The sequence below is a fragment of the Corylus avellana genome, chromosome ca2 (genome assembly GCF_901000735.1).
Source record: "Corylus avellana chromosome ca2, CavTom2PMs-1.0".
Taxonomy (NCBI): Eukaryota; Viridiplantae; Streptophyta; class Magnoliopsida; order Fagales; family Betulaceae; genus Corylus; species Corylus avellana.
In genome coordinates, this window is record NC_081542.1 from 46289972 (window position 1) to 46305593 (window position 15622).

Sequence of the window (15622 nt, forward strand, 5' to 3'; positions counted from 1 at the left end):
GTAATCTTGAACAACACATTTTCTGTGTTCGGTGTTCGGTGTTCCTCTCTGTAGTCTGTAATTTTGAAAGATTCTTATATATCCAAGAACCTATATCTCATTCCCCTGGTTCAATATTCCAGGGACTCGTTTCTTAAGGAGAGACGGACTCGTTCAATATTCCAAACACCGAAGGTTCATGATGTTGACAATTCCAAGTCATTTTTCAGTGGTTGAGATATGTTGACTTGACTTTTCAACCCCATCAAGTCTACTAGTTTTAGCCTTCAGATCGGGCGCGTGCCGCCCACCGGTCGTCCACCAACTGTCTCAGTGCCGAAGCCGAGTCGCCACCGACATCCGGTGGCCGGTAGACCGTACTGAATTTCCCTACCGACGTCGGTTCGGTCGGTAGGCGAAATGGGTTTCGCGAAGTTGGTTTCGACAATGATGTTCACTAACGTTGTTTTCCAACGGGCGTTCTCTTAAAACTTCGAAAGAGTTGAGTTTACTTTTGTTCATTTGTTTAATGATTTACTGCGCTACCTCTATTCATTTGTTTGATGGTTTGAGCATTTTCGGCGGAAGAACCAAAGGTTATTTTTATCTAAAATAATTTTTCAAAAAAACTCTTATATTGGATTAACTAAAAAAAATGTAAAATAGATAATTGATTGAAATAGCTAAAAAAAAAGCTAAATATAACAGCACTTTTCAAGTGAGCTATTTTATTTTTCATTGTTTCTCTCACCTATTTTTTTTTTTTCCCAAATTTTTTCCTACTTTTTCTCTTCATGTTCTCTTTTTCTCAAAATTTTAAATATTTTTCCTCTCACATGTTCTCTTTTTTCTCAAAACTTTTCTTACTTTTAATAATATTTTAATAGAATAAATAGAAATATAGCTAATCGGATGTAGAGACATTTAAAAATGGCTTAGCTAAACTAGATAAAAGTGAGTTTTGAGCAACTATTTTACATAAAAATATGGCTCCTCTATTGGGAATGCTAGAGAAATATGGCTCATCCATTTTACATGTTATCTTTTTCCTAAAACTTTTATCACTTTTAATAATATTTAAATTATAGAAATAACAATATAGTTAATCGAATGTAGGAGACCTTTAAAAATTCATTAGCTAAACTAGATAAAGTGCGTTTTGAGAAGCTATTTTGCATAAAAATTTAGCTCCTCCATTGAGAATGCTCTTAGCTAAATTAGATAAAAGTGAGTTTTGATGAGCTATTTTGTATTAAAATTTGGTTCCTCTATTGTGAATGCTCTTACTGTGACCTGTGGTTAGTGGCGGAGTCAAAATCTTCTGGGGTAAAGATTTATTATTATTATTTTTTTTATGAATATATATAAAAAAAAAAATCAAAGTTAAATAAAATTTAGTTAAAAATGTTCTAAAAAATAATTAACGCAATAAATACACAATTAAAAAAATAATAATTATTGTTTAAAAATATAAATATAACTTACAATTTATTTTGTCACGCCTAGCCTTTGTTTTTTTTTTTTAATATATACTCTTCGAATTTGATCTCTATCACTAGGATGGTAATCATAATTTTTTTTTTTTCCTAAACAAAGATTTGTTGGCAGAGTTGCTAAATCTACCTCAACACGAGTTTATTTAAAATTTGATTAGAATTCAACGGAATCATTGTTCTCCATAATCCACGTAACTACAATTATATATCTCATAATATTAAAATATGTAACAAAAATTATATATTCATAAATCATAAAAAAATTAATTTAAACATCAATCTAAATATAAAAAGTCAATCAATGTAAAAATTTAATTACATAGCTCTCGGTCTCCAAACAATTGATTTAAATTGTTGAAGGCTTCGAATAGGAAGAAATACTGTAAAAAAAAAAATCTCAAATTGCAAATTGCAAATTGTTGAAGCAATTGCAAATAAGAGTTTTGATTCTTTTAAATATAATATATACAATTTAAAGACTCAAAGTGCATGTGAGACTTGCGTGCAGCACTTGGCTCTCTTCTTCTTTTTTTTTTTTGTTTTTTTAAGTAATCCCTACCTTGGGTGCAGCACTTCCCATCCTTCTTTTAATTGTTTTGTTTTTTTGTTTAGGGTGAAACTTGTCTCTCTTCTTTTTTTGTTTTTTAAGTAATCCTTGACTTGCGTGCAGCACTTGCCCATTCTTCTTTTAATTGTTTTGTCTTTTTATTTTTATTTTTATTTTTTGGGGTGACATTGCACTTGCGTGGGTTTTTTTTTTTTTTTTTTTTAGTGGAACTATGCGTTTTGTGGTACTTTAAACTTGCCCCTGATGTGTTTTTGACGGTGGGCAATCAGAAATTTCGAAAAAAAAAATTTAGGAGTAAGATAATTCATTTGGAGGTGAGGGGGGCATTTCACCCTCTCAACCCCCTCCCTCCGACCCTGCCTGTGCCTGTGTTTCAAATGACAATACGCACGATAGCCTCAATTTTCCTGTGTGGCAGTAAAGGCTTTGAAAAATTGAAATCACAACATCAACATGTCTGCGTAAAAAAATAAAAAATAAAAAATCGCAACAACACGTCTGCTTTGAAAGTATTTTAGTATTTTAAAGGCTTGTTTGGGAAGGAAATCCTTCCCAACTTATCTCAATTTTTTTTTTTTTTTTTTTTTTTTTGTGGGGGGGTTAGGGGGGATGAATTCAAACTCTTAGGTCATACGCTTGATTATTCTTTCATCCTACTTACATAATTAATTTTTACGTTACCTATAAAAAAAAATAATTAATTTTTACGTTGACTAGCTTACGGGGATGAAACATTATTTAATTTCTGAATCAAAACATTTAATCATACTTTAATTGATATAGACATAAGTGGTTGTGGACAAACAGAAACCCAAAATGAAATTCTCTTCGTGGGAATGCAACAACATCACTGTCATTGCGTGCAAAACAAGAATTTTCTTCATCATGTCACAAGTTTTATTTACATAAATTTTTTAAACCATGTGAATCTGGTAGGGAGTAACCAGACCAAGAGCGAATTAGCAACAGAAAAGAATTTCATCCACTCTCACTCAATTTCCTGGTATTGCCACTTTTTCCACGTCATAAGAGGCCACCTGCTTAGGGTAATTAAGGACTTCCAAGAAGGAGCTTTTCCTAAGATTTGCCTGACATATTAGCCACACAAATTAGAAGCATTCAAAAGCAATATACCTTCTTTTCTTTTCTTTTTTTCATTTCATTTTCGTCATCTTTTTTTAATGCAAAACACCACCTTAGTATGATCCTAAAACTTGTAACATAATTTAGACAATCATTAGTAAAAAAAAATTAATTGAATTAAGGTAACTTCGACCACTCTCATTGCCATGACAAAAACTAAAAATCAGAAAGATCTTGTTAGAATTTCACTAAATAAATCTGTCTTACTCCATATCATGTGAACAATAATGAAAAGAATGTAAAAACATACTTTCTTTGTTAGAAGATGAGTCTGCCATCTTCTTCCCTTTGTCCTGTTGTGTTGTGTGTGTAGAGGGTACTAGTCTCTCAACCTTAATTGCTCTAATGACCTAATGAAGTCTAATAGGTTAACTTCATTATATATGTAGGGTGAGAGTACATGGCTTCCTCAAGTGTTTATAAAATTGGTCCAACCCATTATGGACCCAAATATTAAAATGACTATGCAGTCCACCCAAAAGTGAAATAAAATACAACAATCTCCCACTTAGACTGCATAAGTCATTTAATTACCAAGTAAATAGAGATAAGCATCCTGAAAACACAATCTAATTCGGATGTGTTTGCAACTACAAGTTAAGAACACATCGATAGGATTTATAACATATAACAAGTATTTCTAATCATGTGATCTAGAAAAATAGAATGCAAGTATTGCACACAAATAGCACAAATAGTGATTACTATATTTTCAAATGAAGCCCACTGAGACAGACTAATGCACAATGTCTCATCGAGACTCACACACAATGTCTCGTATCACAACGTCAATGCCATAGTTAACATAAATGCACGCAAAACAATATATATGGCAATGCAAAAATATTCACAATATACACAAGGCATATAACTCCCACTAACTTAATAGAACAAAAGACTCTAACAGCCCCATGAGTTGCATGCTCCTAAAACACTATAGGAGCCAAAACCCTTGGTCAGTGGATCCGCCAACATATGTACTGTGGGAGTATGCATAACTCAAATGTGAGATTCAACTAACTTTCTTTCTAAAATTAAATATTTTTACGTCAATATGTTTGTATCACAAGGAGCTCCTAGTATTCCGAGAGAAAGAAAATTGCTGCAGACATAACTCAAAATATCTCTAACAGCATTACAATGGCATCTGGACTACCCAGCCCTGAGATAAAATTCTGCAGCTATGTATCCTGACACGTAGCCTCACAATAAACTACACATTATGCATGTCTCAATAGTTGGGGAAGCTATAAGTGTTTGTACTTTGTATGATACTTTTTCGCGTACTAGTTCTTCCCCCCATCACAAATACACTACCTAGACAACCAAAATAATCGGCATCATAATATCCAATTACATCAAGAATGTGAATTACTGTTACGTTGGCACAAAGTCCCTAGCACCCCCGCAAGTACCTTAGTACTTCTTTGCAGCTTTCAAGTGACTCAAGTATTTACCAAGTACACCAACAATATAATCATATGATTTTATGTACATACTTAAGTATACATCAAGCTGCACACAGTTAACGCAAATATGATTGCTTGGAGGTATTGAGACTTAAAAGTTATCACATTTTTACAATATGTGTCTTTCCAGGATAGACATGTCAGGATCACCAAGGATTGAGGATGTTACAATAAATTTATGATGCATGTGAAAACATAAATATGCACTCATAAATATCTTCATTCACCAAATAGTAAGATTTTTATCTTACACACACGTTAGAGTTCGCAATACACATTGCACTCTTACACATTATTTTCATCTCAAATTCATGCTAGAGTCTCTAACACATAATGAACTCTTACACACTATTTCTTTGTCAAATCCATGCTAGAGTCTGCAACACACAATTGACTCTTACGCATTATGTTTATCTCAATTCTATGCTAGAGTTTCTAACACATAATAAACTCTTACGCACTATTTTTATCTCGCATTCATGCTAGAGTCAGTAACACACAATTAACTGTTACACATTATTTTTATATCAACTCCATGCTAGAGTTCATAGTACACAATAAACTCTTACGCACAATTTTTCTTTTTTTTTTTTAATCAAATTCTATGCTAGAATCCACAATACACAATGGACTTCTACGCATAATAAAACAAAATAATTAAATATAAAGACTTGAAATAACCCGTCATCGAGAGGATGAGATTAGGTAACTAAGTGCAAAGTATCTAACCATTTTCTTCATCGTCTCAAGCAGCCTACTAACTAATAATTTACCAATAGGGCAAAGTAATTATCCATATAGACCTTGGTATAACGGTTCACAAAATAATAACCATGCATATAGTTATTTATTTATTTTGAATAACATCCAATAAAACTCAATAATTTGTCATGGTTAGTCTCACGATAGGCGAGTATGTAACCATTCAAAATCATTCATTTTGATATACAACATTATTCACATTGAATCAAACCCAATAATTTGTCATTATTAGTTTCACGATAGGTAGATACATAACCATTCAAAATCATTTACTTTGATGTATAACAACATTATTCATATTGAATCAGTAAATCCCAATAATTTATCATAATTAATCCCACGATAGGCGGGTACATAACCATTCAAAATCATTCACTTTGATGTACATAAAAACTATGAACACTTAACCAAAAGTTCATTTATCTCTAAGTGAATATCATTATACATACAAGTAGTTCAACTTCAATTGGAAGATAACAGAAAATCATAAATATCACCTCCAATCATAATCAAAATGAACATTAGTCATAAATTGTATATCTCATTTAAAAAAAAAAACTTTTCTTAGATAAAAGTGAAAAATAAATCCATTTTTTTGTCTCACTTAGTCTAGAAATATTTTTGAAATAACTCATTAAAATGATTACGAAGTGCATCTTTACAATAATAAAGACACAATGTAATTGAATAATTACTTAGTAATCATTATTAAATATTTTAGACAAAATGGATCTTATTTCTTTAAATAAGGATTTTATATTTGCAAAAAAAATCTCTAGATTTACACAAAGTTATTTTTCAAATAATCTAGAGATTTAACCAATAAGAAAAAAAAAAATTCAACCAAAATAAGACAAAACCGTAGCAATCACCAAATTACATTATATCCACAGCACTACTAAGTTACAATAAGGGCAACAATGCATCATGTATTAAGCATGCCAATGCCCTTAAGGTTCACAAAACTCTTTATTGAATTAACGATAAAATTCAACAATTTATTGCAGTTATTCCCACAATAGATGAGAACATAACTGGTCAAAATCATCAATTTTATCCGTGACACAATTATTCGTTCATAAAAACCATTTATCGAATTTACGATAAAATTTAACAATTTATCACAGTTTGTCCCACGATAAGTGGGAATATAACCGGTCAAAATCATCGATTTTATACACAACACAATTATTCATATTGCACAAAATTTCTTAATCTCAATAGGAATGTATATAAATTCACATATGAATCTTGAAAGGAATGCATAAAATTTCACAAGCAACAATACATGCACCCTTTATTTATTTATTATAGCACATGCCTTAAAATCAGTATTTGTTCATAACCAAATATTTCGGAATCACAAATCTGATGAACAATGTATACAAAACAACATATGTATACAAAATAAGCTGATATTAATATTTGTTTTCTTCAATATAATACATACCCCTTTTTTTTTTTTTTTTTTTTTTTATTTCTTAATGTGGGACATAACATTTACATGTGCATTTACAACAAATATTCCCCTCACGTGTGAGTTTCTTTTACATTGACTCAACTCTCTCTTATATGTGAGTCATTTAACAAATCATAGGGTGTCACGTATACAAAAATTATACCAATAGCATTTTATCAACTGATGGACAAGAACCAAAATTTTATGAGAAAATATATAACTTACTACTCCTATAATATGACATATCTCCAAGAAATAATACTCAAACTCTTGGGTCAAAAAAGCGCTTGTTGTCCATGACAAAGGAAATAAAAAAAATGTTGGATTCTATGTTTCACATTTAACACGCATGCAGAAAATTGTCAATCCGAGCATTATAAAGCTTAAATCTTTATGTTGAACATAAATATATTGTATAACGCATTAATAATTTATGCTCGACAAAAAATATTTCAATCAAAATAAACATCACATATGATTAAAATAAATACCAATAGAGTTGTTAAAACCTTCATTTTTTTAGGGATAAAAATAATATGTATACTCAAAACCATATGTATATATACATAAAAAAACAAAACATTGTGTATATTCACAAAAATACAACACATTGTTAAAATAAATACTGCACAAAAACTTAACAATCTTAAAACAAATACCGCAGTTGAACCCAATCTCCTTTCCGTCAAATCCTCGTATCCAGTAAATCCAAATTTATTAAAAATATAAAAAACTCATAATTGGACATAAAATGACATGAATTTATAATAAGTTCACACAGATTTAAAAATTATAAAGTGCCACAAATATCAAAATAAATTTAAGACGTCACGACACATGCTTCAATCTTTAACTTGGTTTGTTTGGTAAATAAGTAAATCAATGTCAATGCAAAAGCATCATTGCTCCATCTATGGCATGTCCATCTTAACCCTTATATATATATATATATAAACCTTTAAGACCTTATGCTTCAAAATACAAAGCAAACCCAAAATCAGAGAAAAACACACACTGACCACACTCCCGATTAAGCTGAAACCTCTTTTACATATTTTTGATCAAGTTTGTTAAAAAAAAAAAAAAAAACCTGCGTTTATGCTTCAGTTTAATTGCGGTCAGAAATGGGCGTTAAGCCTTAGCATCTAGCAATTTTCACACATAAACAATGAAATTTTGTCTTCTTTTTTTCAGGCAATTTTTTTTTTTTTTTTTTGACTTTTACATGGCTTTTTTTTTTTTTTTTTTTGGATTCCATTAATAACAATGAGACATGAGAACCCATTCGTACCAGGTGCGGACAGGATCTAAAATAGAATATAGATATGTCTGTAAACAGTCCTAAGACCTACGCCGCCATGGAAATTGTGAGGCCTTCCCAAGGCATCCACAAAATAAAATAAAAAACGCTGATTTTTTTTTTTTTTCTTGGCAGTGGCCGGATTCAATATCTCCTTCATTCACCAAAGAAAATAAACCAAAAAAAAGAAAGAAAAAAAATTGCAGTCATAGCCCATACGATTATACGAATAACCTCAAAAGGAAAAACAGTTCAAACGCAAGTCCAATGCAAATCTCACTATTCACAAAAATAATAATAACAATAATATTATTTAAAACAATGAGATTTATCACAGCTATAGAGAAAAGAGACAGAAGGCTCTGATACCAATTGTTAGAATTTCACTAAATAAATTTGTCTTACTCCATAGCATGTGAACAATAATGAAAATAATGTAAAAACATACCTTCTTTGTTAGAAGATGAGTCTGCCATCTTCCTCTCTTTGTCCTGTTATGTTGTGTGTGTAGAGGACACTAGTCTCTCAACCTTAATTGCTCTAATGACCTAATAACGTTTAATGTGTTAACTTCATTATATATGTAGGGTAAGAGTACGTACATGGCCTCCTCAAGTGCTTATAGAATTGGTCCAACCCATTATAGACCAAAATATTAAAATGACTATTTAGTCCATTCCAAAAACGAAATAAAACACAACAAATCTTTCTTATCGAATGATAAGGCCAGATCATTAGTCCTCTAGGGAATAGGTTTATCTCCATTTTATTGTCTAAATCCATCGTCCAGAGGGTATTACTACAATGAATGCATATAGTAGTATACTCATGCTACAGTGCCCTCAACTCTCAAATAAAAAGCCAACGACATCACACTTACTCCTCAAAAAAGATGGGGAACACAGTTTTGTCAAAGGAGAAAATGAAAGAAAACCAAACCGAATAAAAATAAGAAGCCTAATTGTAATGAGAAGATGGCACCCGTGGTGTAGCATATTGTAATTATTTTTTGTATGACAATCATTTTCCCAGAGGAAACTGAAAAAAGAATCAGGTGCAGGAAGCATCACTGGTGAACTGCTAAGTCCTTCCACAGCTTGCACATACCCAAATGCTATATCACCACGCATTCTTCTAACCACAATGATTATCAATTGCCAACCAAACCACTCTAACATTCAGTAACCATTAATCTGAGGTCTTGGGGTTGGACCCATCAGCCGTGAAAACGGCATTTGGGTCCGGCTAGGAAGGCCCCTTTGGACTGAAAAGCGATCGGCTGTCTTTGGATCTGAGACTGATCTAGAGTATGCTTGAGCCAGCTCAACGGCTGAAGCTGCTTTTCCATAGCGCAGACCACTGGAGTCAGGGGAGGCTGGTTTTGGCTGCTCTACAGGTTTGCGCCAAGTCTCGGGTGAAGGTGGCCTCTCTACCTGCTGCTGCTGCTTCTCGGGCTCTCTGTTATTCCTCCGGCTCTCATTACGCCAGTTCCTCCTCTGCATATCAACTCTCCCAGTGTCTTGCTGCTGATCTTTCCTCTCAAATCTCTTCCCGGTCCTTTGATCAAGAAGAGGATTCTCCGTTTTTTCATTGTAATGTGCAGGAATTGCATGCCCATGAACTCTGAGTCCTGGGAACATTATGTTCAATCCTTCACAAAACAATAAGTGATCTGTAAGAATTAATTTACAATTCAAATGGTAATGCATAGACAATTACGCGAGTTCTAATAAGACAATATGAGAAAGAATAGAAAATTACTGCCTATCAGATTGTTGAACCAAGTCATGGTTGATCCCAACATCGTCTAGCCCTTGCTCCTTCAGAACCTGAGAAGATGATCAGCAATACTGTCAAGCAGGGAACATGAAGCCACTGAAAAAAAGGGAAAAAAATAATAATAAAAGAAAAAAAAGAAAGAAAAAAAAAGAAAGGAAAAAGAAAGAGAGAACACAAATAAATGGTACCCATCCAGATTAGTCACTAGTAAAAGGAGGTAAAAGGGAAGGGGAACAAGAGAATACTTTTTTTTTTTTTTTTTTTTTTTCGAACTCGGTTATGTTTAATACGCGAAATGACTATTCTATTAAGAAAATGAATAGTTTTTATTGAAAATAGAAGAACGTAGAATGAAATAACTTTGTAATAGCCATTCTCATATCCCATAAGGGAATAACTATTTCAAGTGTTAGATCTTTATCATATGCTTAACACCAAGGCTATTCTATTCTATCTTTTTCCATTCCTAATCAAAATTATTCATTTTTCTAATAGAATAGCCATTCCGCGTACCACTGTAACCTAAGTAATTAACCATATATAAATACCCCTCCCCCACCCACACACACAAAAACATAGAGAGAGAGAGAGCACAAAGAACAAATGATATCACAACAGCATGAAGATGCAACAAAGATTCAAAATTATAAATTAAATAAAACAACTCACCAGTTCTCGTGGGCGAGCACCACCAAATACTGCATTCCTGCATCACTCATATTATTTGTTCAATATCATGGAGAAGGCCCAGTATCCAATGAAATAAGAGCGCATAAATAAAATTACATGTCACGTCTTTGAAATTAAGGAGACATGAATCACATCAAATGATACAACGATAACTTCTCCTTAAGAGAAGATCGGCCAGAGAATGAAATTAGAAAATTTAACTAAATTCTACTATATTTCAAAATATAGCACAACCCTTGATGCATAGATATTTGATTTTGCAAAAAACCATTAACAGCAAGAGAATAAAAGCTTCTTATCTTAAAGTCAGGAAAGCAAAAATGAATTGGCTAAGAATTTACAGGACATGCTAATTTGGTTCCACCGATGACTGGATCCCAAAATTAGCTGCACCAATTCACCGGTTAAACATAATAAGGCTAGCTTGGTCTTTTAGTAGTTTTTTTTTTTTTTTTTGTATAAGTAACTTGGTCTTTTAGTAGTTAAGAATAGATACTTCACCATTCGTGAAAATCGTATGTAGCAGTGCAGCAGACCAACATGGAAACAAATGTAATGCACTCTGTGTATCTTACTCATCCAAAACACACACTTCCAATTTATTCCATGAACTTTTACCCAACATATTGTACCCATTTCCCCGTTCTGGAATTTTTAGTTAACTTCCAACTATTCAGTGAATTCATGAATTTAATTATACATATTGAGTCATATCAACTCAGAATCGTTGTAATGAGACTCACCATACTGCAACCAAATTTGATGCAAGAACATGATTACCTAAACAGCTAAAATTATCCAAGTGGAACAAATAGATCGACTTCGTGGGAATGGAGTCCATACAAAATAACAATTGTCTAAAACTAGTAGGTGATCATGCCAGAAAGTAGGGCTGGTAATCTGGGTTGAAGGGTTGGATCGTGGGTCAACCCGTTAAGGGTCAACCATGACACGACCGGCCCGTTAAGGGTTAACTCTGACATAACCTATTTAGTTAAACAGGTCAGACCCTTCAACCATGATATGACCATTGAAATAAGAGGGTGACACAACACGACCCACTAACCTGTTTAATAAACAAGTCGTGTTGGGTTGACCCGACCCACCTTTACCCGCATAACCCATTTAATAAACAAGTTGTATTGGGTTGACCCAAACATGACATGTTTAACCCATTATTTGAAAACTAACTCTAATAAATCACATAATCTAAATATTGGGTCACCTATGGGCTAAACTGGTTGACCAGGGATTGACTCGTTTTTTAAATGAATTAATTAGGATTGGCCCGACCTCAATTATACAAAACTCTAACTTACTAATTTTGTGTTAGATTCATCTCGGGTTTGTGGATCGTGTCAAAAATTACCAACCCTACCAAAAACTAACATTGACACCATCTCCCACCTCAGATCTGGTGTGGGTAGAAGGCCCAAAAGGAAGCTTTGCCAAATTTATATGATATTGCCTGTGGCTAAGGATGCTTCCATAGCGGCTCACTTGGAGCTTTCTGGTGGCTCAAATTAGGAGAACGTAAGCTTTGCTAGAGCAGTTCACGATTGAGAGGTGAATGTCTTTACCTCGTTCTTCAATTTGTTGTATTCAATTAAAGTAACATGGGAAGGTGATGATAACATTTCCTTTCCCTTGTAAGAGTATTTGGCGGACCAAGGTGACGTTGAGAGTGGCTTCTTAGCTTGGTCGGCGGCCCTAAGAAAGATATTTACTATAAAAAATCTTAGGAAATGGCATGTCATAGTGGTTGACATGCGTTGTATGTGGTGGGACTTTTATCATTTCCAAGTCTCACCGAGCTTCGTTTTAGCGAGCAAGCAAGGTCAAGGCCTTGAAAACTGATTTAGAGAGATGGAACAAGGAGGTGTCTGGCAATGTAGAATGGAAGAAGAAGATCATTTTAGAAGAGTTACGTGTTTTTGAAGTTCATGAAGAAGAAAGGCCTTAGGTGTTGATGAGAAAATGAAGAAAGCATAAATTGTTAGCGATTTTAGATAAGATCTACTCTCATGGAGGAAGTGAGTTAGAGGCAAAAATATAGGGTGTTGTGGTTACATGAAGCTGACAAGTGTACTAAGTTTTTCACACAATGGCTAACTCCAATAGAAGAAGGAACTTCATGGACTCCTTGTCGATTGATCGTACAATTTCTACCAACCGGTAGGAGATCAGTGAGTACATAGTCCTGTTTTATAAAAATTTGTTAACTGCGCAAGTCAATTGGAGGCTGAGGCTGATGGTTGGAGAGAAATTTTGACCAAAGTGAGGTGTGGGAGGTTGTGAATGTAATGAATGGTGACAAGATATCGGGCCCTGACGATTACTCAATAGCATTCTTCCAAACTTGTTGGGTTGTTCTAAAAGAGAACATCATAAAGGTCTTTCGTGATTCCCATGCTGGTGAAATTAGAGAGAAGCCTTAATGTTCCTGATTAGCCGACGTCCACAACAATCCACTCTATCAACACTCACCCAATGACTTAACAAATTGCTCATAGATACTACCAAGACATCTTAATCTAGCCCATAGGTTACTCCCTCTGTAACTCAGCCACAAAGACGCAATCTATTTAATCCCATACTTGACGGGCTACATCTAATCTCATATTCGATGTGGTGGTGATTTTAACATAAAAAGATACAAACCTTAAGTAGAACTCACCATTGAAAACCAGCTTACAAGTAGAACTACAGTGCTAAAGAGCATATATATATATATATAGCAAATTTTTAATTTAACCATATAACATATATATATATATATATCTCATATATATATATATATATATATATATATGGTTAAAATTGCACTTATGTCATGTACAACTCTTAGAATTGTACCACGTATGAACCACTCCTGCCCTAGAACATGTAACTAGAGGGCATTTGATTTAACCATGTCTTAACATATTTTCTATAACAAAAAAAATGAATTCACATTGTCATGAAATTAAAATTTAATGAAGAAATGACTAAATATATAATTAATAATAGTACAGTGTATCTTCTTAAATAGAGAAATCTTGGTATATTTTAGCGAGGATATAGCTCAGTAACTGAAGCCTCATTTACCGAGGCTTCAACATAGCTACTTCCAGATTGATTTGACTGTGTTGCCCTAATATTCCGCTCTCTTTGAGACGACATGTCTGATATACTGCTCCTGCCCATAAGAAATGCAGGTTTTTTTGGTACTGAAAGAGTGAGAGAGTTGCTATTAAGCATAAGAAGCACTGAAGCCATTGTTGGTCTGTCAGCTACATTTTCTTCAACACATAGTAACCCAATGTGGATGCATCTTAGTATTTCAATTGTTGAACCGCCCCTCAATATGGGATCTACAAGATTTAAAGGTGTCCCTTGCCTCCAATTTTTCCATGCCTGCAAGATAATTACATGGGCAAATATTATCAAAGGGAATGTAGTTTATTTTGTCAATAGCATATGCCACTTTTGAGGCAAAAAAGAAATTTGTGCAAGGATAATTGTACTTACATAGCTTAAAAGGCCTTCTTCACTCTCTCCTTTTCGAAAAGAATTGATTTTTGTCCCACTCACAATTTCTAGAACTAAAACACCAAAACTAAAGACATCGGATTTCACTGAAAAGCGTCCATGTATTACATATTCTGGTGGCATATATCCACTACATATAAACACCAACAATATCAGTTAAATTTGAATGATAATATAGATTTTCTCATATTTATATTTTAAAATTTCTTCAATTTCATCTTATTCATGGGAGATGGATTCAGCAGCTTGCACCTTGTTTCTATAAAGAAAACATTAGTGTTACTAATACATATATAGCATGCTATTTATGATTTGTTGGATATACTTACTAGGTCCCAATAATTTGCTTTGTCCTGTCTTGAGTTTGATCTAGGACAAACAATTTTGCTGTGCCGAAATCTGAAATCTTAGGATTCATATATGCATCTAATAAAATGTTACTAGGTTTTAGATCTCGATGAATAATACGAAGTTGAGAATCTTCATGAAGGTAAAGAAGTCCTCGAGCAACGCCGCCTATAATTTTATAGCGTCTTTCCCAATCCAGAAGTGCACTTTTGATTGGATCTACATATTCATGCAAGCATATGATTATGTTAAACCAGTATATGTGGTGGACTAGACAATTGAATTTGAAATTAACCATGAATGCATTCTAACATTTAAGTAAAAGTGCAACCATACCAAATATGAATTTGTCGAGGCTTGCATTAAGCAAAAACTCATAGATTAGAATCCTTTCACTTCCTTCCAAGCAAAATCCTATGAGCCTTACCAAATTCCGATGTTGAAGCCTAGCCACTAACATAACTTCAGTCTTAAATTCTAAATTTCCTTGTCCAGAAGGTTTGAGCAACCTCTTTACAGCTATTTCTTGTCCATTTGGGAATCTACCCTGAACAATGGGAATATATATAGCATTTGTAAACCTCAAGTTTATAATGTTTGATTTAAAATATTGTGATTGACATGCAAAAATGATACACTTATCTAATCGATAATGCCACATCACCTTGTAAACAACACCAAATCCACCTTGTCCAAGTTTATTTCCATTTGAAAAGTTATCTGTAGCAACTTTAATTGTGTCAAAGTCAAATTGCTACAATTCAACACTACTAATTTCATCCACGGCTTCACCTACAACAAGTCAATATATACACATGAATTAGATTAACGCATTGCTTAAAAGAAGACCAAGGCAAATGCTATTATGTGCATATAATTAACAATATGGGGATGTGTGAGACCAGACAACATGTTAAATATTTTAATTGAAATAAGAGTAAACTATGGGAATTTGAATTCGAACTCATAGTCTCATGACTTTTGCTCTGATACAATGTTAAATCACAAATTATTCAAAAGTTGAAACTGTTAGAAAGAACTGAATTTAATTATTTAATTAATATTTTAACAAAATTTACATGGACCATTCATCTTTTA

General features: G+C 33.2%; 1 protein-coding gene and 1 pseudogene across 1 annotated transcript; both read right to left on the bottom strand.

Moving 5' to 3' along the window:
• Window positions 1-9213: 9213 nt before the first annotated feature.
• Window positions 9214-9980, bottom strand: LOC132171898 (uncharacterized). The gene is made up of 2 exons (XM_059583310.1): window positions 9938-9980; window positions 9214-9827 (listed from the first exon to the last, which is right to left on the bottom strand). Exons 1-2 carry the CDS (start codon window positions 9978-9980, stop codon window positions 9355-9357), a joined length of 516 nt encoding a protein of 171 aa, XP_059439293.1. The 3' UTR covers window positions 9214-9354.
• Window positions 9981-13693: 3713 nt separating this feature from the next.
• LOC132170007 (cysteine-rich receptor-like protein kinase 44) overlaps window positions 13694-15622 on the bottom strand; it is a 5239-nt pseudogene continuing 3310 nt past the window's right edge.

Bases quoted from the DNA above. Each gene is read 5' to 3' on its own strand.
- LOC132171898 (XM_059583310.1), bottom strand. From the start codon at position 9,980: ATGTTGGGATCAACCATGACTTGGTTCAACAATCTGATAGGCA. The intron at 9,828-9,937 runs GTAATTTTCTAT...TGTTTTGTGAAG, and splicing joins GTTCAACAATCTGATAGGCA to GATTGAACATAATGTTCCCA.